Genomic DNA, 22436 nt, shown 5'->3' on the forward strand with positions numbered 1-22436 from the left:
AACACAATTCTGACTTTCCACTTTTACTCATGAAAGTTAAACAATTTTCATCACCATCACTACGTTGTTATGATCTGGAGGCAGAGGAGAGTGATGACACAAGAATTTCAAAAAGCTGCTTTTCTAACAATTTTTGTAACAATTATTATTGCTTTTAATAGTTAATGTGGATTGAGGAATTAACTTGAGTAGCTTCTCCTAAGGTGGCACTCTTACAGGAAATAGCAATTTACAAAGAACTTTTTATTGTTTTGACAAGCTGTTCGTCCCATTTCACTCCTTCAGTGTACCAGATATCTTTGCACCACAGAACAAAAGATTAACGCGCTATTGTGCATTAGAATACTGATGGTAAATTAAGTGGACATTTGGATATATCATGTGTGATATACTATCTTTTTTAAAGGTACAGTTGAGTTGAAGGTGTGTGTTTCTCAACACACACTGAATAAGTATTTTCTGCTACTTTGATTTTAGGTCGTAATTGAGACTCTCTCAGTAGGAGCAACTATGCTACTTCCTCCATTGCGAGAGAGGATGGAATTGCTACATTCTCTTCTACCCCAAGGTCCTGATAGATGGGAAAGCTTATCAAAAGGACAGGTAAGGTCAAGGCAGATATGCTGTGTGTTGAAAGCAGCTGTGTATTTCATTACTTTTTTTCCTGTCTAAAACATTTTGAACAGTGAGGTGAGCCTCCTTTGCAGAGTGCAAGCACGTTATTGGTGACATGCAGTGCAAAGCCCAGCTTAACAGAATCTGTAGGTAGCCTGGCTAAATGAGAATCTAATGAGGCAGGGAGCAGTACATGTTTTCTGAAGTGAAGGCTGACTACAGAAAGGTTAAGAATTGTTGTAGTAGAGTAGCTAGACAAGTTTAAAGATTAGATATTTTTGAATAGTACCCTGATTTAAAAAGTATTGATAACAGAAAATTAATTATTTTCTGGGAAGAGTACTTGTATAATGCTTTTCTTACATGGATTTCACCCTCCTTTGCAAAGATGACTGGGATGTACCTTTTTTTCTGTTTGTTGAATGCAAAAAATAGGAATTAATGCAATTTGGAATTAAGGAATAGGAATTAATAAAGTTTGGAGACTTGCCCAGTATCCAGCAGATGGAAGGAAAGGAATTCAAGGAACATCTGTTCCTGTACTTGAGAGCAGGAGGAGCTGAAGCTTCAGCAGTAGTATCAGATTAAAAAATGAGAAAAACTATAGCTCAGTTCTGTACACATAGGATGCTGGTCCAATAATGTATTTTATTCAGTATGGAATAGACCAGTTTACACTGACACTATGAAGAAGGATCTTCTGATTTTCTAAAGCTTCCTGTAGATTAGTACAAGTACAAACTAAAACCCCTGACAAAGAGCAAGTTCAGGATTTTCAGGATTCATAACCAGCAGTAGTGGGGAACACTACTGAAATTGGAGGTCATTGCTCTGCATCTGCCAACTCCTTTTGTCTAACATATGCTTGTCCTGCTTTTTGCCCTTTTCCTTTTTCCTATGTGTAGATTAGAATAATTGCCCTCTCCTCGCTCCATGTAATCAGACAACTGTAATATATTGTTATAGTAACTATTATCAGAATAAACTGGGGAAAGCATTTTGTCCAGCGTCTAATCTCTCTTAATCTCAAATTTTTAGTGTAGGTATGGTCATCTAATTAGGTATATTTAGCTGTTCTCTGATGCTACAGATCTGTAGGAAAAACTGTTAGGATTTTTTTTTTTTCCTTGAACTCCTTCATCTTATTTGAATGTCTCATTAAAATATATTTATTGCATTTTTTACGCATGATGCTTTTTTTCTTCATAGCTCATTATTTTATTCTCATTAACAAAGGGTGTTTCTGGTGTCTAAATGTTTTTCTTTAGAGAATGCAATTGGATATTATCCTGACAAGCTTGCAGGATCACACCCATGTAGCTTCTCTACTTGGCTATAGCTCACCATCTGATGTCACAGACACTTCCTCATTATGTATAAGCTATGGAAACCTCTCTGATCAAACATACGCTGTCCAGAGCAGTCATCCGGATACCCATCTAGCTGAAATCTTAATGAAGACTCTTCTAAGAAATCTGGGATTCTATACAGTATGTATAGGCTTTGGGTGGTTTGTTGTTGTTGTTTTTTATGGTAATGAATTTTGAAAACTTAGAAGGTATTTTCCCAGCTTTCCCAGCTTTCAGAAAATGGCACTCTTTTATTTAAAGTAGCAGTGCCACATGTATTTGTCCTGAAGTGGACTAAAATAATTTAAATCGTGTCTTAACGTTATTGTTCTAATATAATTATAGTGGTATTTATTGTTTAACTTAGCTTATATAAATGTAGATGGCTTTATAGCAGACAAAAGTATTTTATTGCTCTTGCTTTGGCCTCAAAAATGTTTTGGAAGATAGAATGTAACACATCAAGTACGTAGATTGTATGGTATGCTTTTTGTCAGTATCATCTCAGCCACCAGGGCTGCTTTTTAAGGTGATAGTATTGTAGAATCTGAGGACAGACTTAATTGTTCTCTCCCCGCCCCCCCCTTTTTGTCATAATAGGACCAAGCCTTTGGAGAACTGGAAAAAAACAGTGATAAATTTTTACTTGGTACATCATCATCGGAAAACAGCCAACCTGCTCATCTTCATGAGCTCTTATGCTCGCTGCAGAAACAGTTGCTGGCTTATTGCCATATCAACAGTGTTAGTGAGGTGTGTGCCCTCATTTTTATCATTTTGGGGAGAAAAATAAATTTGTGCCTGAGCACCAGAATGTTGTAAGGTTTCTATTGAAAATCTTCTGAATATTTGAGAGCTAAACTGATTGAAATAACGAGTTCTTTAAATACATTTACAGATTTCTTATGTTTGTTTGTTTCCTTCTAGAATTCCAGCAGTGTGGCACTGCTTCACAAGCACCTTCAGCTTTTATTGCCTCATGCTACAGATATCTATTCGCGTTCTGCAACACTGCTTAAGGAAAGCTCTTGGAATGGTAGTGTGGGGGAAAAACTGAGAGGTAAATATTCATGGAATAATCAGTAATGCTGGCTCTGTAAGCTTAGGGCAATTCTTGTTTGTTTAGATTGAATAATAAAATACCTTATTTTCCCTACGATCTGCCAAGCTTCCCCAAAGGAGGAGATTGTCTCCCCAAGGATAGCATCTGTTTCATGATTTTGATAGAATATTTTGCAGGAAAAGTACAGAATGGAGAGGACATTGTTGCATTATTCAGTGTCATTAGTTCTAGATTTCTTTTTGAAAGTACTTTTTTGGGGAGGGATTGCTAAAAGTATATGGAAGTAAAATTTGGGATGGATTAATAATTATTAAACAAACCCCAGTTCACCACAGTTCTTTCTGACTTGTTAAATAGTGCTTGGAATATGTAACTGTAATTCAGAGTATTTATTTCTTTCTCTGTAGATGTAATTTATGTATCAGCTGCTGGTAGTATGCTCTCTCAGATTGTCAACTCATTACTGTTACTGCCAGTATCAGTAGCTCGTCCTCTGTTGAGTTACCTGCTAGATCTGTTGCCACCTTTAGATCGTCTCAATCGACTGTTACCTGCTGCAGCCCTTCTGGAAGATCAAGAATTACAGTGGCCACTTCATGGTAAGTGTAATCTGAACTTCTCCTGATGTAGCTAATAGATAAATTTGTCATGATCTATTTAGTTTCAAGTCCGGATTTTTCCATTTGCTTTCCATTTCATCCTGTAGTAGAATTATAACTTACAATCACGACTTACCTGCTAACTTTCTAAACATGTGCCACCAGATTTTTCTGGTGCCAGTGAAATAGAAATATAAAACCAGAGGTGAAGTGACTGAAATGAATGGCTGTACTTATTTGCCATTCATTATATTTCTCACTGATATTTTTGGCAAAGTATTGTGGTTCAATTGAGTGCTGTTTCCCGTCATATAATTTATCTGTACTTTTTACCAGAATGCAAATAAATATATATTGCACAAAATAGGTGTTTGAGCAGAATTCTTTTCAATGTCTGGGCAACAGTGTCTAATTCGTGACTTTATTACTAATACTTGTAGGTGGACCTGAACTAATTGATCCTGCTGGGGTGCCCTTACCACAACCTGCCCAGTCTTGGGTATGGCTTGTTGATCTAGAGAGAACTGTAGCTTTGCTTATTGGCCGGTGTCTTGGTGGCATGCTTCAGGGACCTCCTGTGTCCCCCGAGGAACAAGATACAGCCTATTGGTTGAAAACTCCACTTTTCAGTGATGGAGTGGAAATGGATATTCCTCATTTAGGTAATGATAAATGCAGATGTTTAATTGTCAGTGTGAATAGTTATGTTCAGTTTTAAAATTTCTGATGATTTCTTAAGAAGCCTGTGGACTTAGAGTTTGTCTTTCAGCATTCTTGTCTGTTTAGGTAGTGATATAAAAAGTTGGAAAATGGGTGTTTATATGCTGTAGTTTAAAAAGGGTCGTGGAAATGCATACAGAAGAAAAGTAAAATCTGCAGTTTCTCAGTGAAAGAAACAACACAGGCTTCACTGAGTTAACTACTAATGTTTTGCTCTTAGGTGCCCAGAATTTAACAGACACACCAGGGGCTCCATTGTTCAATGGAATTATTAAAAAAGTAATTTTGAAATGTATTCTACTTGCATAGTAGAATTTTTATTCATTAGAAATAATATTATTAACAACAAACTTAAAATCTTCTGATCTACCAGAAGTGGTCACAGGACTCAGCATTAGTATTTCTAGTCATCCCTTCCTGTCTGAACAATGAACTTGCTTCTGCTTCTCTGTGTCCTGTTTGTCTTAGTTCCTATCTCCTCCTTCCTCTGATTCTGAGTAGACTACTTCAAGACTTATGTACGAGACACAGTATTTTGAAATGGGTCCATAAAATAACTGCGAGTGTTTGGCTATATAGATCAGGTAGAATTGATACAGAATTATTCTATTGAAGCAGAATTGGATAATGCTTCTAAATTTATATAGATTTTGTGTAAATTGTAACTCTTAAGTCACTTTATTCCTTATCTGAGTTTTTAGGCAGATGACAACATCTTACGTTCTTTTTTTAACAAAGTGGAGAGTAAAAGGTGTTTTAAGCACTTTTAGATAGATGCATGTGACTATAAAAATCTGCAGAGTTTAATTTCTTAGGTATTTCCCTTCTGTTAGATAAATGCATGAGCTCGTTATTAGAAGTGGCCCTATCTGGAAATGAGGAGCAGAAGCCATTTGATTATAAGCTGAGACCTGAGATTACAGTCTATGTTGATTTGGCCTTGGGTTGTACAAAAGAGCCAGCAAGGAGTCTCTGGATCAGTATGCAAGACTATGCTGTTAGTAAAGGTAAGATGTTGAATATATATATGTGTGTGTGTGTGTATGAGAAAGGCATATTCTGTGCTTTAGCTGCATCCTAGCAGAATCCCATACTTCGGCAATGATTTTTAGTTTTGTGACATGATAAACTTGCTTTGTTGTCATGTTCTGTGATTTTTCTTTTGCTTTTACTGTTACTAATTTTTGACATTGACATTTTGACAGTGTTTGGCAAGCATATGTTTCAACAGACACTCTTATTTGCTTACTCAGTTACTGGTGTTTTCTTTTCCTAGTAGAACAGGGTGAAACTTGGAATTAGGAGGAAAAATCGATGGGGAGGAGATGGGGAAAGGCAAAGTGACTTGCAAAATATGTTAGGAATGGGATGAAGGGCAAGTTATTTTTCAAGTCCATGGGAGGCTGGCCTCACAGCATTAATGGTTCTTCATGCTTGTGGCCTTAAAGTTGGGTTCCTGCTCAGGCTTCCTGGGTCTGCAGTTAATGAGATCCACTAAGTATTGCAGTTGTACTGTAACACGGCTGGATCCAGAGAGTTTTCTGTAGCTCTGGCCAAACTAGGCCAGATGAAGAAGACAGCAGATGGTATCATGTGCCTGTTGAAAGCAGCACAGAGTTCTGTTGCAGAATTCCACAGAAACAGGAATTCCAGTAAACGGTGCTGGTTGTCTGCAAAATCTGAAGTGACTGGGCTAGTGTGGATGATTTTGGTTCTGGGCTTGCGTGCTATAGAAGTTGATGGGGTTCTGCTCTGTCCACAAAGCAAGCTGACTGAAGGTTGTATCGTGACAGTTAGCATAGCATCGAATGCAAAGTAGTGGAACTTGTATTTTAGACTAAACTCTATGCGGCCAGGTAAGTTTTTCTGATTTTTAAAGCAGTTTTCAAGGATTCATGGATAACATTTGACTGAGAACAAATTGTTACAAATATATTTTATGGAGGTGGGACAGTAATACTGGGGTTTTTCACCATGAAAAATGATGATGCCTTGTGGAGGTTTGCTTGGCAGTTTACTTATTTTATAGTAAAACAATGTTTTTTTTTTTTGTATTTTCTTTTTTAAATGGGGGGAAAATATTTTGAAGTGAAAAAGTTTCTGAAAACACTGGACAAACCTTAATTTTGAGACCTGAAAATGTTTCTTGTTAATATTAACAGTGAAGCTTGTGCTTAAGCTTGTGCTTGTGTTAATGGTTGGCTCTCCTGCCAGAGGTAGGGCCTTTTTATCTTAAGTGAACCTGCAAAATAATTCCTGAATGTGGTTTTAATCATGTGTAAAAGAGCAGAAAGTCTCAAATATGGTGTGTTTCTAAACAAGTTCCAGGTAAATCAGTTTCTTAGTAAAAAGCTCCAATTGTATGTCCTTGCTTGAAAGAGAAATTGCAAGAGAGTTTGAAAGCGAGTTCAGCTCTGTGTCTGGTGTCAGTTTGTGTGCATGCTCTTGGCTGAGTCTGAGTGAAGTATCTTGAGAAGACGAAAACGCCTTTGTCCGAAGCAGCATATTTATGAGTTACTGATGCTAAACATATTTCTTAAGCATTAAAACTACTTCTAAATATAAAGATTTAAGTGGATGAAGATTTCGTCATTTTTTTTTATGATTAAAAATATATTTGGTTGTTGGAAAGGGTAGTCAGTTTTGATGGATTACTTTCTATTTTCAGATTGGGATACTGCAACTTTAAGTAATGAATCGCTTCTCGATACGGTGTCTAGATTTGTTCTTGCAGCTCTCCTGAAACATACAAGTCTACTTAGTCAAGCTTGTGGTGAGAGCAGGCAAGTAATTTACAGCTGCGTTTAAAAGTTCCGTCTTTAAAAGAAGGGTTACATGACGTTTTACTGTTTGGGTGTCTCTTTTGTAGGTACCAGCCTGGCAAAGCCTTGGCAGAAGTATACCGCTGTGTGTATAAAGTTCGGAGTCGCTTGCTTGCCTGCAAGAACATGGAACTTATTCAGACCAGATCATCCTCAAGAGACAGATGGGTAAGACTGTAAATCTCTCTTCAGTTCTTCAGGCTTTACTGCATATGAAGAAAATACTATATGATGGTAGTTTCATATATGTTGCCTCACCTGTGGGAGTTTTCAACTGAAATGAAAGGCACTAGGATGCTACTAGTCTGCTTCTGAAACAGCAGCTTATGGTTGCTAAAGGCTTTGATGCTGAAGTGTCAAGGTTTGACAACAGAGCTTAGTAAGCATTACAAAGAGGCATTTTTCTTCAGTTAATCTGAGTAACAGTTACTAAAAAAATTAAATTTTGCTATTTCTGTATTTAAAGCCTTGAATGTAAACAGCTTTGTTGTTTATTTCACACAGTATCAAAGCTATATTTTTGATAGGATAAAAGTCATTAAATAGTCATTATTAAATGACTGTCCTTTCTTGTATATTAATCTTTTATATTGGTGAGAATTAATTTCACTTTATTTTCTTTAATCAAGATGCTAGATAACCAAGAATCTGCTGATGTTGATACTCAAGAGCATCCTTTTACTCGTACAATTGATGAGGAAGCAGAAATGGAGGAGCAGGCAGAACGTGACAGAGAAGAAGGACACCCAGAACAGGAAGATGAAGAGGAGGAAAGAGAACATGAAGTTATGACAGCTGGTAGTAAGTACTAGTCACGTGTGCCAATAATGTGATCTGCTTTGGAAGGACAGTATACTTCCCTCTCCAAGATAAAACAGAGAAAGTATTTGAAAGATGATAAAAGATTTGTCTGCATAAACAGAGAATTTGGGCTTTAAAAAATGGTGTAGTGCCTTTATTGGGTGAGAGTTGTCTCTTGATACAAGGGATTGTGAATGCTAGGCAAGTGGACTGCCTTTATGGGCAATTCTCAGGGCATCTGCCATACACCAGCACTGTCTACAAGACTAGTAAGTGTCATATTGTTTTCTAGAAGTGTCTGTTCAGTAGATCCCTGAGCTTGTATCAGTATTCAGATACAGAATTTTTGCTATTTGTATGGGTTGTTCTTGTATGTAATAAGCTTTGAAGTTTTATATCTTTCTGAAGTTTGGAAACAAAAGCACTGTTGGTAACAATGGGCTGAGTTGGAATTCACTCGTATCTTTGAATATCTCTTCCTAAATCTATTGAAACAGTGGATGTTCTAGTGAAAATTTGGTATTTGTAATGTTATTTGCAATGCTGTCTCATGAGTTTTCTGAAAAAATTCAGAAGCTAGCTTGAAAAAGGTGAACTTTGCAAACTGCTGTTAGACTGACTTGGGCTTGTAATCAGTCAGTGGGACACTTAATCCTTAAGTTTTCCAATTTTAGTGAAGCAACGTCCAGCCACACACAGTTGTTTTTCCTGTTGTTACCCTGGTGTTCTCAGAGACTGAAGTCATGTTAGTGTTTGAAAATTACTGTAGTATGTGAGGGTTTAGAAGCTGCACACGTGTTCAGTAGATGCAGTATGCTTTTGGTGCTTGCTCTGCAGTTATCCTGGGCAAATGTTCAGTATTCTCAAATCATGTTTGGATATGGTTTCTGGGCACAATAAAGGAAATGTATCCAGAAACATCCAGACAGTAGTCTTCCATGCACACGTAAGTAGGAAGGTAATGGCTCTTTTACTGGAGGTCCTAAGGGAAAGCTCATCCTGTCATGCAGGGTTCTGTTTGTGTCCTTGATGCCTTGCTGCTTCTAACTTATAAGCAGGAAATATTTAAGTTTACCTTTGCCCTTCCAAAGGGGATCTGAATCTTTCAAATTAAAATTATTAAGTCAGAGTTTTTGGTCTTTGGACAATAATGTCACACAGCGTCTTTAAAAGAATCTGACACCGTAGACAGCAGCAGAATTAAGCAAAGTGAAGGCTAAGAATTTTGATGGGATATTCATTGTACTGAACAAAGCTTATAAAAGCCTGAACCTGTTTCAGTATTGAATTAGAGATATGCTGGTGTCTGGAATACACATGTGCAAAAGGGTTACTTTATATATGTCTGCTTAAAGGCAAATATGAAATAATCTCTTTGATGCTGTCAGAACAGGAGTTGGGTTGCAGTAAGACACTGAAAGAGCATTTAGTGTTCTGTCAAACTGCTTTGTCCTCTTCATTTAAACTTAACATTGTGTAAATGCTTCATTTAATCTGTTTGCATGACTTCTTTGTATTAATAATGTATTCTTTTGCTGTTGGAAAAATACTGATTTTTCTTTGTAGTGGGGCAGTTTTGGGACCAAGATGTAGATGAATATTTCATTCTGTATAGCTTCTAGAAAATTAATGTCTAGAAGTTAAGACCTTCTTTTTGTGTTGCATGTTACAGAAATATTTCAATGTTTCCTATCAGCCCGTGAAGTAGCTCGGAGTCGGGATCGAGATAGAATGAACACTGGGACAGGGACTAGGCTTGATGATCCACCCCCTCAGTCTCAGCAGGAACGGAGAATCAGCACTGATCTGACAGAAGGTCAAGATGTGTATACTGCTGCATGCAACTCTGTGATCCACAGATGTGCCTTGTTAATCTTAGGAGTGAGCCCTGTTATTGAGGAGATCCAGAAACGAAGGGAGGATGGACAGTTACAGCAGCCTCCCTCTACTGCTTCTGAGGGGATCGGACTCATGACAAGGTGGGGTTTCATGAATGCTTAGAATACTTAACTCTTCTCTGCTTCCTTTATCATTGGTTAAATAAACTTGGTTTTCCTCTGAGGATTCTCAGACATTTTTAAAGGAGTTTTTTGCCTAGAGCAGTGGTGTGCTTTTGTTGAGAATAGCGATTTTGCTCAGTTTACTTTGTCTACATTAACTAAATCTTAGTAAGAGTTTTAGTCTGTGTGGACCATATTGACTTTTTGAAGCTGGGCTTTAGCACTGAAGTCCAGATCATCAGGTATACAGGTAATCTGAGGTAACTGGAACAATTCCTTATTTTTTTGTAAGATTGTGTGTTTGCATTTTTAATTTCCATATTTGTATTTTCTTGAACTTTAGCAATGCCCTATATAATAGTGTCTGAAAGACATTTGTAGGATATGTTTAAAAGCAATAGTTTCAAAGCCTGTTATGAAACATGTCATTTGTGATAATTTTAATGAATATTCCTAACATATTGGTGTGTATTGATATTGACACTGTTGTTAGGTATAGGAAAATAACAAAATCAAGCCAGACAGTTCATTGAATTGGAGAAGTATATAATTTAAATAGTACAAGTACTACATAATGTATTTTAGTTTTCTTAACCAGAGATACTCTTGATAACACAGTTTTATTCTAAACTGGACCCATTTAAACATTTATTCTAGAGGTCTTTGTGTATTAGGATATAATAGAGGAATTGTGTACCTGGTGCTACTAGTTAACTCCTGAGTCTACTTAAAATTCTAGTGTACAGAAACCCTGCTCTGATACATTAAATCAAGATACTAAGGTGGAGTTCAGAGGGAGATTGTATATATTCAGTACTTGTATTATTTTTGCTTCTTTTTGGAAATCTAACCCCTAAAGCATGGGTGGTTGTCTCTGTTGTCAGGGTGGCTTTCATTTCCAGCATATCAACTTTAGGATGTGTTTTAGGGGTGGTTGTCTCTGTTGTCAGGGTGGCTTTCATTTCCAGCATATCAACTTTAGGATGTGTTTTAGGGGTGGGTTTTTAACAAGTTTAGTGCTTTTTCACCCGCTTACTTTGTCTCTGTTTTCTTACCCTCTCATCTCAGAAGTATTTCTGTATACTGTATGTAGCACTTAGCAAAGCACTTGAATGATCAGTCATTTGAGGTTGTCATTTGTTCAGTTGACTTGTAAGGATGTTAAGAGATAACAGTTTACTAATGCATTTTATAAGCATAATAACTGAAGCCATCAGACCACTTTTCTCATCTTTGGTGTGGTCTTGTGATGTTCTGTGATAGTCTGCTCCCAGATAAAACTGTGGTACCTGCTGAATTTGACTGTCAGCTCTCCCTTTTGCCTAATACTGGTATTCTCTTTCTCTGTGTGTGTGCATGTGTGTGTACATAAAGCAGAAGTGAAAGTCTTACTGCTGAAAGTCGCTCAATCCATGCAAACTCAAGCTACAGACTGATTAAGTCAAGAAGTGAATCTGATTTGTCTCAGCCAGAATCAGATGAGGAAGGTTATTCACTGGTAAGTAAACTAACATTATGTACTTGGAGATTGTCAATATAACATTTAGATGGGAAGTACATCGTACACATTTGTTTAGTTCTCTGTTTAAGCACTTTAGCTTCTCTTCTAATAACACCAGTTTTTGAGAGAAAGTAGTAGTGGTAATAAAATCAGTGGAAATGATAACTTTCTCATTTTCATGGGCAAGGGATGCATTTTAAATGCTCAAATACTGTGCACCACGTATGTTCACCTAAAGAAATAAGCCTTTTATTCATTTTTTAATCTAGAGTGGAAGACGAAATGTTGATTTGGATTTGGCATCATCACACAGAAAGAGGGGTAAGTTCTAATGTTTACCTAGTGATTATTGACCTGATAAATATGTTAGTATTTTTTAAGGTAAAATATGTTTGCAGTGAAATACAGTAAATAATGGCAATCAGGATGTTAAAACTGTTTAAAAAGAACATTTTATATAACTAGTACCTACTGCTTTTTGTACTAAATTCTGTTGCTTTGGTTATATATTTCCTAGGTTGTAACTATTTATTCTAGTTTCTGGAATTCCAGTGCTCTTTTGAAGCAAGTGAGGATTTCTGTGAGGTGAAGTTAAGTGAAGAATGTGGAACTTTTCATTCTGTTTCCACTTACATGACTTCAGGAAGGACAAATTGCCAGGGAAGTTCAAGTGGAACACTCTACCCTTGTATTAACAATGAACACTTTTAGCGTAAAACGTACTTGAACATAGAAAACTCATATCCAGTGAACACTTCTTCTGTTTTTGCATCCCTTCAGCAGCAGTACATCCACAGAACCAAGCAAGTGCTTCTTCCATTGCTGCAATACAAATCAGATTTTTAGCTTTTGTACTGCTTTCTGTTTTGCTGCATTATGGGGCATCTCAGTGAACTTCTTCACAGAAGGCAGTGTAGGGGGCAAAGAATGTTTGTTCACACAGAGACTGGAAAGTGTCACTTCATGCTGGATGATGCAGAGTCTTTGCTAGAATCATGACTTGTATCTATTGTATCTGTAAAAATCTTGGTAAGAGGCATTAGGTTGAGTTGTGGTATGCTGTAATTGCAAGAAGCCTTGATACTGTTAGGTCACCTAAGAGTTCTAGTTTAATAGCCTTCATCCTTAAGCAGAGTACTGAGAAGCTGCTTTCTTTTTTCTAAAGTCTTTTGGAATTATAAAGCAAACCATCAGTGGCAGCACCCATTACACTTCAATTTATTAATGATGTGGAAAGAAATTCCTTGTCCATGCACAAGTAAAGAAATATACTAGAGCTGTTCGTTCTCTAACAGCAGGATGTGTGTTGGCGTTCACAGCGTTACAAGATGGGATAGCCTCTGTCAGCACTCTGGTCTGCAGTGTATTCTTTGAAGCCACCATTTTTAGCTTTGATATTAATCTGACACAGAGCTATCTGTGTTTTCCTCTATATACTAAAAGTAATCCAGGAAATCATCGTGTGTTAGATCAAAGATATGATATATCTTACAGAGCTGTTGGTTAGAATTTTAAGGTTGTTTTGGTCACGGGCTCCAGGAAATCAAGAATAATGCAAGAACAGACTTTATCAACCAACTAACCCATAGAAGCTTCATAGTACATAGAAAGATTCTGCACTAGATGTGTAACACTGAGGAGAAACAAGTAAATGAAGTTGTCCTGTAAAGAAACTCGTGTAGCTCATTTGCAAACTGAACACTGAGACATGTACAGATACCTGTTTTCTGGTACTAGGGGTCTTATTTGGTGTCCCCATAGTACTTGCAGATTTTTTTTGGTCTGGTTTTGGCAACTGCAAGTTAGCGTATAATAATGCAAACTATTCTACTTGTGCCATGTGATATATCGGAAAGTTTTGGCTGACACTTTGTACCAGACTCAGCCAGTGAAAGCTTTTATAGGTAAGCATTCCTGATACTTACGTCAAGGTCGGGAAAAGATCTATAAAGATCTGTGTTATCAAGTGGATGAGCTGTTCAGCTTGGTGCTATTTAAGGTCTTTGATTTGTTGTGAAATGTGTCATTTTGTGAATCCTAGTTATCTTCTGAAGCTATCCTGAGGTTCTGTAGGGTTAATTTGTCCTCAGCTGAACTCTTCGCAGAGTATTTGATCCTTGCAGATTTGTCAAAATAGTATAGTGTGTATAGGGTATTGGTGAGTGGTTCCTTTGTAACAGGCAAGAGGTTCCCTCTGCAATGGATTGGCTTCTTTTAGAATTTGTTTGTTGAATGCAGCAATTCATTATTCAAAATTCAGATCACATTTCCTTAATAAATGAATCTCACTAGTGGTTATAGTCTAATTTTTATGGTATGGACATTTTTCCTATTCATAAATGGCAATATAGAAAACTAGCAGTAGAAAGACTAGTATTACTATAAGCTGTTCCTGTGGTCTTGCAGATGAGCATGGAAGGAAAGCTTTATCTTTTTACTCGATTAACATCTTAACCACTCAGTCCATTCATTAATTGCATTTTCCTTTTTTTATTGTATCTGGTCAAAAGTATGACTCCGGTATTCCTACTTCAACTTGAGGATCCTTTGAGTAACTTGTTCCTTGCTGTTATTTAGTTATTCATGAATTGGCAAACTTTTGCCATAAGGGGTGATGAGCACATTGTTATTTTCCCCTCATATCTAAGCCATTTGGGGGTATTTTTTGTTGCTTAGATTAATCTTCTTCAAATTTGCAAATCTAGAGAGTGTGCCTCAAAATGTTGTATCTGTCCTGTACGGTACCTGCAGGCTACTGTACACTGCATTAGAGACTTAACAGTAAAAAATGTGTATTTAGCAGTGCAGCCATAAGCATAGTTACAGAGTTCTCCTGTCTTGGTGTGTCATTAAAGTTAAATCAGTGAATTTCATCGTGCTTGTGTGTACTGTAGTACTTCACTAACACAACTGTGCAACTCTGAAAAAAGCAGCAACTTGAATGAAATCCAAATTAAATTGGAATCATTTTGTGTACCTGTAATAAAATGCGTTCTGCATTTTGAAATTGAAAGATAGTGTTTGAGTAAGGGACATAGACATGTCTTGGTGGATGCATAGGACTGTGGTAAGAGGGATATATACAAATATGTTTTTTTCTTTTCTGAAAAAAAGGTGGAGAATTTGGAAGTCTGTTACCTCGGCTGTACTAATTCAAGAGTTAATATTTTTTCCCCAGAACTTTGCTGCTTGATATGGTTGTATGGATTGAGATGAGTCTGATCTTTTAAGTCTAAGTCATTCTGAAAAAGAGATTTTATGACTATGTTGCCTTCTGTTTCAAATGTCTGCTTTTGTCTTCTGATTCTTGTGTGGTGTAGTGTATTTACTCCTTTTTGGCCAGTTGAGCCCCAGAAAAAAGAAGAGCTTCAAGCAAGTAACTGATGGCATGTTTATATTTTTGTCTCTATAGCTTCCCTACATATTTTATGTTTTCTCAAGTGTGCGTTGCAGCTGTGCCACATTCATTTAGAAAACTCATTGTTACAAGCGGGCTTATAAGGACAAGTACACTTGTTTTCCTTTCTTTTCTGTTTTTTCACTGTAAGCTTCGAGTTTATTCTTATGTGCAACTGTTCATGTGATTTTAGAGGCTTATGGAAGTGCTAAGCTGCAATCAGTTCTGTGTAATTGATATTATACAGAATCATGCTAAACTTTAATATACAATCATACTTCTGATTCTTCTATTGATATTTAACATCTTCAAGGAAAAAAATCCTTTCAGATTTGTGTGCCTTAATTCTTAATTGTTTTTAATTCTGAAGTTTACTCCTTTGATTTCTGATGTGTTTGTTTTTAAACGCTATACATTTAGTTATAACTTCTCTTGGTTTGCATATTTCAGAATTGTTGGACTTTCCTGCTAATTTGAAACAATTTTAAATTGTACTTACAATCTTGCATTTCATATTGAAATGGTTAGCTGAGATCTCATCTTTTTTTCAAACATGAAAAAAATAGGTTTTTATTTCATATGTTGTGGGTTTTTTTACTTATAAGATTTGACTGTCAAAACTAAATTTTCTTCCGATGTTCCGTAACTGAGATGCTTTAAACTCTCCTGCTATTGAAAGACTGTAGGGCTTAAGGAGGCTTTTGAAATAGTTGTTGCTACATAGGCAACATTTTATGGACTTGGTAGTGATTTAGCTATGCTTCCTATAGGTAATTTGAGGCTTCATTTGTCCTTCCTTTGGGCTCTGTTCACCATGCATATGCCAGGAAACTCCATTTACATTAAAATGGGTATTTTACCACCCGCTTATTCTACTCTGTCCTATTTACCTTATGTTTCTCACCTCCTACTTTAGTCTATAACATAGTTTTTAATAGCTTTAGAGCAAACATCAGAATTAATATTAAAATTAGGGTAAGGTGGTATCTGTCTTTACCTTTGTTTTTAGTATTGTCACCATGTATAAACTGTAAAATTGAGTAACAGTACTTCTTGAAATTCTTTCATAGTAAAACACCACAGTGCAGGGTGTTCTCAGTAAACCAGGTAATATATTGCTGTGCTGCATAAACCAGCGGAAATTAGGAAATGAGACCACACTTTGAAAAGTAGTGTTTAATCTTAATTGTTGCATTATCCAGAATAAACCTGTGTGTGTGTATTTCTGTCAAAATCCTAACATGACCTAAGTACTGTGATGGTTTTCTGAAGCCATTGCAATCCTTTTAGTAACCAGTGTGAGGAATACCATACAAATGCACACAAATATGATTTACAGGAAAGGAAATGGGATGTGAACAGATTTTCATAGTTCACGCACTTGACAGTTGTTTTGGCTGTGGAGATTAACTACCTAATTTACAAAGGAAAAGCAAACTTTCACTGTATTCTGAATTTGTAAGTTGGGTGAAAGTGCAAATTGTGACCTGCAGGTTGGTTGGCAGAATATTACCATTTTGCCTTTACCTTAGGAAAGGAATGGTGAGGAATGGTTGCAAGGAGTGTTGTCCTAAGTTCAAAACCTGATGTGTCTGCCTATCCTTGTTCCCATGCGCAGCTGCTTACAGGGCTGCTGCAGGTAGGCAGTGTTTAAAGTTGGTCCTGAAGCTAGTACCACTGGAACTCAACCTCAGTGATGAAAGCAAGCTTTCAGCAGATAAATTCTTCTGAAGTTGAGTGACTTTTTCCTGGAAACAGAGATGATAAATAATGTTTGAGGTCGATGCCCTGCAGACAGGTGTTAAAAGCTGAGGTGTAAATGTCGATTTGTACAAGTATGGTGAAGAGGTTGTAATTCTCCAATTGGCTTGTGCACAAGAGAGATGAATATTTAAAAATTTTATGTAGCTTATTTAAAGATAATTCTGACTAAATTTCAGAGTGAATTTAAACATGCAATAGGTTTCCACATAGGTCTGTAGAATTACCTGTCTGTGCAGCTGGAAGGTTCTCTTGAGCAGGGTCTGCCCTCATGCAATGCCTTGCATAGCTTCAAATCAGCTAACAGCATTTACAAAAGTAATAAAATACCAACTCCCGTGTTGATACGTACATTTAACTGCTGGTGAAGGTATGACTTTAGTAGCATTGCGCTCGTTTGTGCCAGGGAGAGAGTTGTAGCAAAACTCTTCTGGAAATGAGATCAAATACATGGTGATAAGTAAGTTCCAGTGCTGCAGATTGATGACTGATGCTCATTTGAAGCAGTATATTTATTAGTGATGGTAACATTTCAGGTAGCATAATGACACGTAGATGTAATAATACTTGGAAATAGACCTGTGAAATTGCCAGATGACAGCTATAGATCTAATACATGCTGCAGGTGGTATTAATGATATATGCATCTACTTATCTTGAGTAATAAAGTAAATGTTCTCTGTTAGCTTAAAATAAAAATTCTCTGTTCCCTTTTGCCACCATGAATTATGTAAATACTTCATCCAGAATAACATACTTTTTCAAAACCATTGAATCTATAGTGGCTTGATTAAAACCAAAGCATCCTCTTGGTTTACGGTTAGACTTTAAAATAAATAGCCCAAGTGCACAGTTTCTGTTGTAGCAAATCTTTTTTTTTTCTTTACTCTTTTGTCATTTAGCTGCAAAGCATTTTTATTCAATGTTCTAGCTTTAAGCTGAGCAGTTTGAGTGGCTTTTATCTTTTTGTTTTCTCACTTGGCAGCGCATTGCAATACTGCTTAACATAATTAAATACAGCCTTTCCTGCAGGGAAATTGCTGTAAATTTAAATCAAGTGGTTTGCTCTGAGTTGCTTAATGCATGGTATAATTAATATGAATATTCATTTCCCACCTGTAGCAGTTCAGTCTGCTGTCAAAATGTGTTACCTGGTGATTTGGAATTTATGAGCCTTCATTACATGTATCTTTAGGAGCAATACACAGTCAAGTGGAACCTTTAAGTGACTCATGGGTTCGACTAAAACACAGCAGAGACTGGTTATACACATCCTCCTACTCATTTGTCGAGTCCGATTTTGATCTCTCAAGATCCCTTGGAGTACATACTTTGATTGAAAATGTTGTCAGCTTTGTAAGTGGCGATGTGGGAAATTCGCCAGGATTTAAGGAACCAGAGGAAAGTATGTCCACCAGTCCACAAGCATCAGTAATTGCAATGGAGCAGCAGCAGTTGAGGGCTGAGGTAAGTTTCAGTTTAACATCTTTTCTTATTCTTCATAGATTATGCTCATTTTATGGCTTCTTTAAAATCATAGTCCAAATTCTGTATATTTAAGGATGCTCTCTCTTTTTAGTTAAAATATCTTAACTGGAACTGGGAACTTAATGTAAATAAACTCTGAAATGAAACTAAAAAAAATAAGTCAATGAGAAAACAGCTGCCTCAATTCATTCTCCCTTACAGCTGGAGATGATCTAATTTCTAAGGATATTTGCTATTTACTTAATACTGTCTTTTGCCTGCCTTTATTTTTAGCTTCGTCTGGAGGCACTTCATCAAATTTTAGTGCTTCTGTCAGGGATGGAAGAAAAAGGCAGCGTGCCTTTAATGGGAAGTCGTCAAGTACCAGGATTTCAGTCTTCTTCATTGCTTACTTCTGTTAGACTACAGTTTCTTGCTGGCTGCTTTGGTTTGGGCACTGTAGGACATGCAGGCGCCAGAGGAGAGAGTGTAAGATTGCATCACTACCAGGTAAGTACTTCAGTAATTTCTGCTATTTCAATAACTGTGTGATTATAATGTATCAATTCTTATTCTGATTTCTTTGTTTGAGCCAGGATGGTATCAGAGCAGCCAAAAGAAGTATTCAAATTGAAATCCAGGTGGCTGTGCACAAAATTTACCAGCAGTTATCTGCTACGTTAGAAAGAGCTCTGCAAGCTAATAAGCATCACATAGGTAAGTAAAAACCAGTTTTGCAAAGTATTTAATATACAGTACAAGAGTTTAACAAAGCAGACTTTGATATTAGTGCCCAGAACTCACTGATGTGTCTGACTGACAACTTTTCCTGGGAGAGAGAAGCTTTTGAACTTTGCTCTGTTGTAATTTTCTTCAAGTGTTAGGCCTTTTTATTTTAAGACTTTTAAGTGTTGTCAGCCTTTCTGTTCCATGTACCTCAGTCTTCTATAGTCACCTGTGTCTTCGGTGCTTCCAAGTGATTTTTAGGTTTTTCAGGGATAAGCAGTTTTCTGAGGAGATCAACTCTCCAGTCTTTTTTCCCTCAAGTAAACTTTCTTTAAATCCAAAACCAAAGAGCAGGGCATTTTGTCTGTTTCGAAAGCTCTTTTCCCTGTCCTTCTGTACCCAAATATTGTGGTGTGCTTTTCTGTCCTTAAGGGGTAACTGGAACTCTGCCCCTCTTTGTGCCTTTGTACATGTACTGGCTGAGAGCTTCTGTACAGAAGAGAGTTCTCTAATTGTTGGTAGAGCCTTATGGGCATTCTTATCTGAATTTTTTTTGTTGTTTCACTAAGAAATTTCATGAGAATACGCTTTAAGTAGAAGTGAAAAATGAAGCATTTCACCCAGTTATTATTATCCTAGAGAGAAGATTCTGGTTTGAGATATACCCTCAGAACATTTACATCACAAACCAGTTCTACATCATATTCTTCCTTGGACAGCCTTGACATAGAGGTTGCATTGACTTAAGGGGAGCTACAAGGGTACATCAGAAAGACTACCTTACAGTGACGGACAAAGAATGCTAGCCTTTTCCTTGATAATTTATTTCATTAAATTTTATTAAAAAATAATCTGCTGTTGCTCTGTCCTGGTATTACTCTAAACAGCTTATTAATTAAGACAACTTTATTTTAATCTTAGAAGCACAGCAGCGTCTTCTATTGGTAACAGTCTTCGCTCTAAGCGTCCACTATCAGCCTGTTGATGTCTCCTTGGCCATTTCCACTGGTCTGCTGAATGTGCTATCACAGTTGTGTGGCACAGACACCATGCTAGGGCAACCACTGCAGCTGCTGCCCAAAACTGGCATTTCTCAGCTCAGCACAGCTTTGAAAGTAGCCAGTACAAGACTGCTTCAGATCCTCGCTATCACCACGGGGTAAGTGTCAGATGCTTCCTTTCATTTGGAAAACTTCATTGTTCAGTTTTTCAGTGTCCTTTAAAAATAACTTTTCTTTTGTGTGAGCTTTTTTTAGGGCAATAAATGTTCAGAGGTATATAGGTGAAGTGGGGGAAGAAAAGAGTAGTCACATTCTTTGTAAGAAAGGTGCACATAAAACTGATAAATACTTTTAAAAAGTGAGGAGTTTTGGACCAAAATAGTTGGAACCTTATGGACTATAAACGCTGTATTCTCGTATTCCCCATTTTGCTCGTTTTGCTCTGTATCTGTATCTAGTGAGTTGATACGATGATTCTTTACGTTGCCATATAAAAGTCATTTGTGTAAAAGCAATGCTGATGGGGTGGTGGGAGTTCTTTAGAGCAGTACATTGTGCCTCTTTTCAGAATATACAATATTCTTCTGAGGAATACTGGCATCTGCCAGACCACAGAACAACATTCAAATTCCTGTCAACAATTAAGTATTTAGTTTAACTTAGTAAAGAAAAAAACAGTAGAGAAAGTAATTTCTACTTGGAAGAAGGGTATTATTTGGTATCCTGTATGTGCATCTTCATTTCAGTGTTCATACAACACATTGTGTTTACCTGCTAAATCTGTTCTGTAAAAAACCCCTAGTAACATACACAAAAAAAAACCAAACCAACCTAAACCCACAAACCCTAACCCCATCTCTGGAAGCTGCAATGGGATCATGGTTAACTGAGTAAACTGTTTTTTCCCCTAGGATGTACTGGAAATGTGTCCCTTGATTCTGAAGATTAGACAGTTTTAAAGTGTCTTAAAACCAGGGTTCAAATAAGAATAACGTGCCAAGCATATGGTGGAGGATGAGTGAAAGTAGCCTGCTGCAATAGAATGAATTAGAGTTAGTGCTGTGGTAGACCCAGTTGTCACTGGCTCTGCATTTGCAGTTTTGTATTTATGTTCTTGTTCCTTGGGTCAGCTCTGAAATACTCTTCATTTTACCTTTCTGTTTTTTGTGGGTGTGTATAGAACCTATGCTGACAAACTGAGCCCGAAAGTGGTCCAGTCTTTGCTGGATTTATTATGCAGTCAGCTGAAGAACTTGTTATCACAAGCTGGTGTGATGCTTATGGCTTCCTTTGGAGAAGAGGAAGGTGAGGAAGATGGAGAATCAAAAAAGGCAGATTCCAGTGGGGAAAACGAGAAGAGGGACTTCAGAGGTAATTATCTGGCATCATTGCTGTTAAAATTTTGAAATACTAGAAAATAATAATGAAAGAAACCACAGAAGGCTGAGGCCCTCACCCACTTTACTGTATTTTGACTATTGTTGGGTCATTCTTAACTCTGTGAGCTAGGTTAAGTCAATTCATCAAATAACTTCTTGCTCAGTTCAGATTTACATAGACACAACGCATTAAGTAATTTACAGTTAGGAACAGGCTGAGAATAAGAATTACTTCATCTGGTTTGCAGTTAGGAGGAGAATACAGGTTTCCTTGAAAAATGAGTCATTGGTAGTGGTGCTTTCCATAAATGAGTTCATAGGAATTATCTAAATTTCAAACTGCAAATAAATATAGATTAGTTAAGGCATTGGTTGTATTTGCTTTGTATTATGCAGTTTTTGTGGTCTTAGTGGATAGCAAAAGGTTAACCCTACCCTGTCATCTTAATCTAACAAAAGGTTTTCTGAAATCTTAATATCTTCATATAATTTGGTCCCTTAATGAGCATTTTGAGTTTCTGTGGAAATACATGTTTGAAGAAATTTTTAGTTGTAGCTTGGTTTTTAGGTGTACATACGTTTTTGATAGCGCTTATGATTGTCTTACCTTATAAATAATCCAATGGCTGATGAATTCATAAGATAATTAATTAGAAGTTAGAATCTAAGGTCTTTCTGCAAGCATTTCCTGGTTAAAACTGCCTTGAAATATGAATCAGGGGTGTGAGGTGGTATAGTGTTTAGTATCAGAAATCCCCATAAAGCAAAAACACACTTAGAGACCAGTGGTTACATTTTATATTAGAGGGACATGTATAAATAATTGTGTGTGTTAGATTTATGTGGCAAGATTTGGGTAGTGGGAGGGAGCTGCAGGGGTGGCTTCTGCAAGAAGAAATCATGAGCTTGCCCTCATGTTTGGAGCTTCAGCCATCTGCAAAGCGGACCTGCTTCTGCCCAAATCTGAGCCAGTTGTTGACACTGGTGGTGCCTCTGTGGTAACACACCTAGTAAAGTGTATGAAGTGCCACACAGCAGCTGTGTGAGAAGGTGTTTTAATTTTTTCCTACTCTATTTTTCATGGGAAGATTAATTTATTTTCTAAGTGGAGTCTGTTTTGCCCATGTTGATAACTGATCAGTAATCTTCTGGCCCTTATTTTTACCCATGAGCTTTTAGTCTTACTCTCTCCTGTCTTGCTGAGGAGCAGAAGTGAAAGAGCAGCTTGGAGGGCT

General features: G+C 37.0%; 1 protein-coding gene across 12 annotated transcripts in view; it reads left to right on the forward strand.

Annotated features, from left to right (window-relative positions):
• The window catches only part of HERC1 (HECT and RLD domain containing E3 ubiquitin protein ligase family member 1), a 118362-nt gene that overhangs the window by 53566 nt on the left and 42360 nt on the right, over positions 1 to 22436 (forward strand). For 10 of the 12 annotated variants that reach the window (XM_062625760.1, XM_062625770.1, XM_062625779.1 and 7 more), the window contains exons 13-30: positions 478 to 603; positions 1884 to 2105; positions 2565 to 2717; positions 2892 to 3024; positions 3435 to 3626; positions 4067 to 4288; positions 5180 to 5353; positions 7015 to 7129; positions 7216 to 7336; positions 7798 to 7969; positions 9642 to 9948; positions 11347 to 11467; positions 11740 to 11791; positions 17824 to 18095; positions 18390 to 18605; positions 18692 to 18812; positions 19743 to 19980; positions 21003 to 21193. In XM_062625760.1, coding sequence (XP_062481744.1) covers positions 478 to 603; positions 1884 to 2105; positions 2565 to 2717; positions 2892 to 3024; positions 3435 to 3626; positions 4067 to 4288; positions 5180 to 5353; positions 7015 to 7129; positions 7216 to 7336; positions 7798 to 7969; positions 9642 to 9948; positions 11347 to 11467; positions 11740 to 11791; positions 17824 to 18095; positions 18390 to 18605; positions 18692 to 18812; positions 19743 to 19980; positions 21003 to 21193 — 3148 coding nt within the window. The remainder of the gene's footprint in view (positions 1 to 477; positions 604 to 1883; positions 2106 to 2564; positions 2718 to 2891; positions 3025 to 3434; positions 3627 to 4066; positions 4289 to 5179; positions 5354 to 7014; positions 7130 to 7215; positions 7337 to 7797; positions 7970 to 9641; positions 9949 to 11346; positions 11468 to 11739; positions 11792 to 17823; positions 18096 to 18389; positions 18606 to 18691; positions 18813 to 19742; positions 19981 to 21002; positions 21194 to 22436) is intronic. The other 2 variants (XM_062625831.1, XM_062625849.1) reach the window with 2 other exon arrangements.

This window comes from Pezoporus occidentalis, unplaced genomic scaffold (assembly GCF_034315485.1).
Source record: "Pezoporus occidentalis ecotype Australia unplaced genomic scaffold, CSIRO_AGI_Poc_V1 ctg11, whole genome shotgun sequence".
Taxonomy (NCBI): domain Eukaryota; kingdom Metazoa; phylum Chordata; class Aves; order Psittaciformes; family Psittacidae; genus Pezoporus; species Pezoporus occidentalis.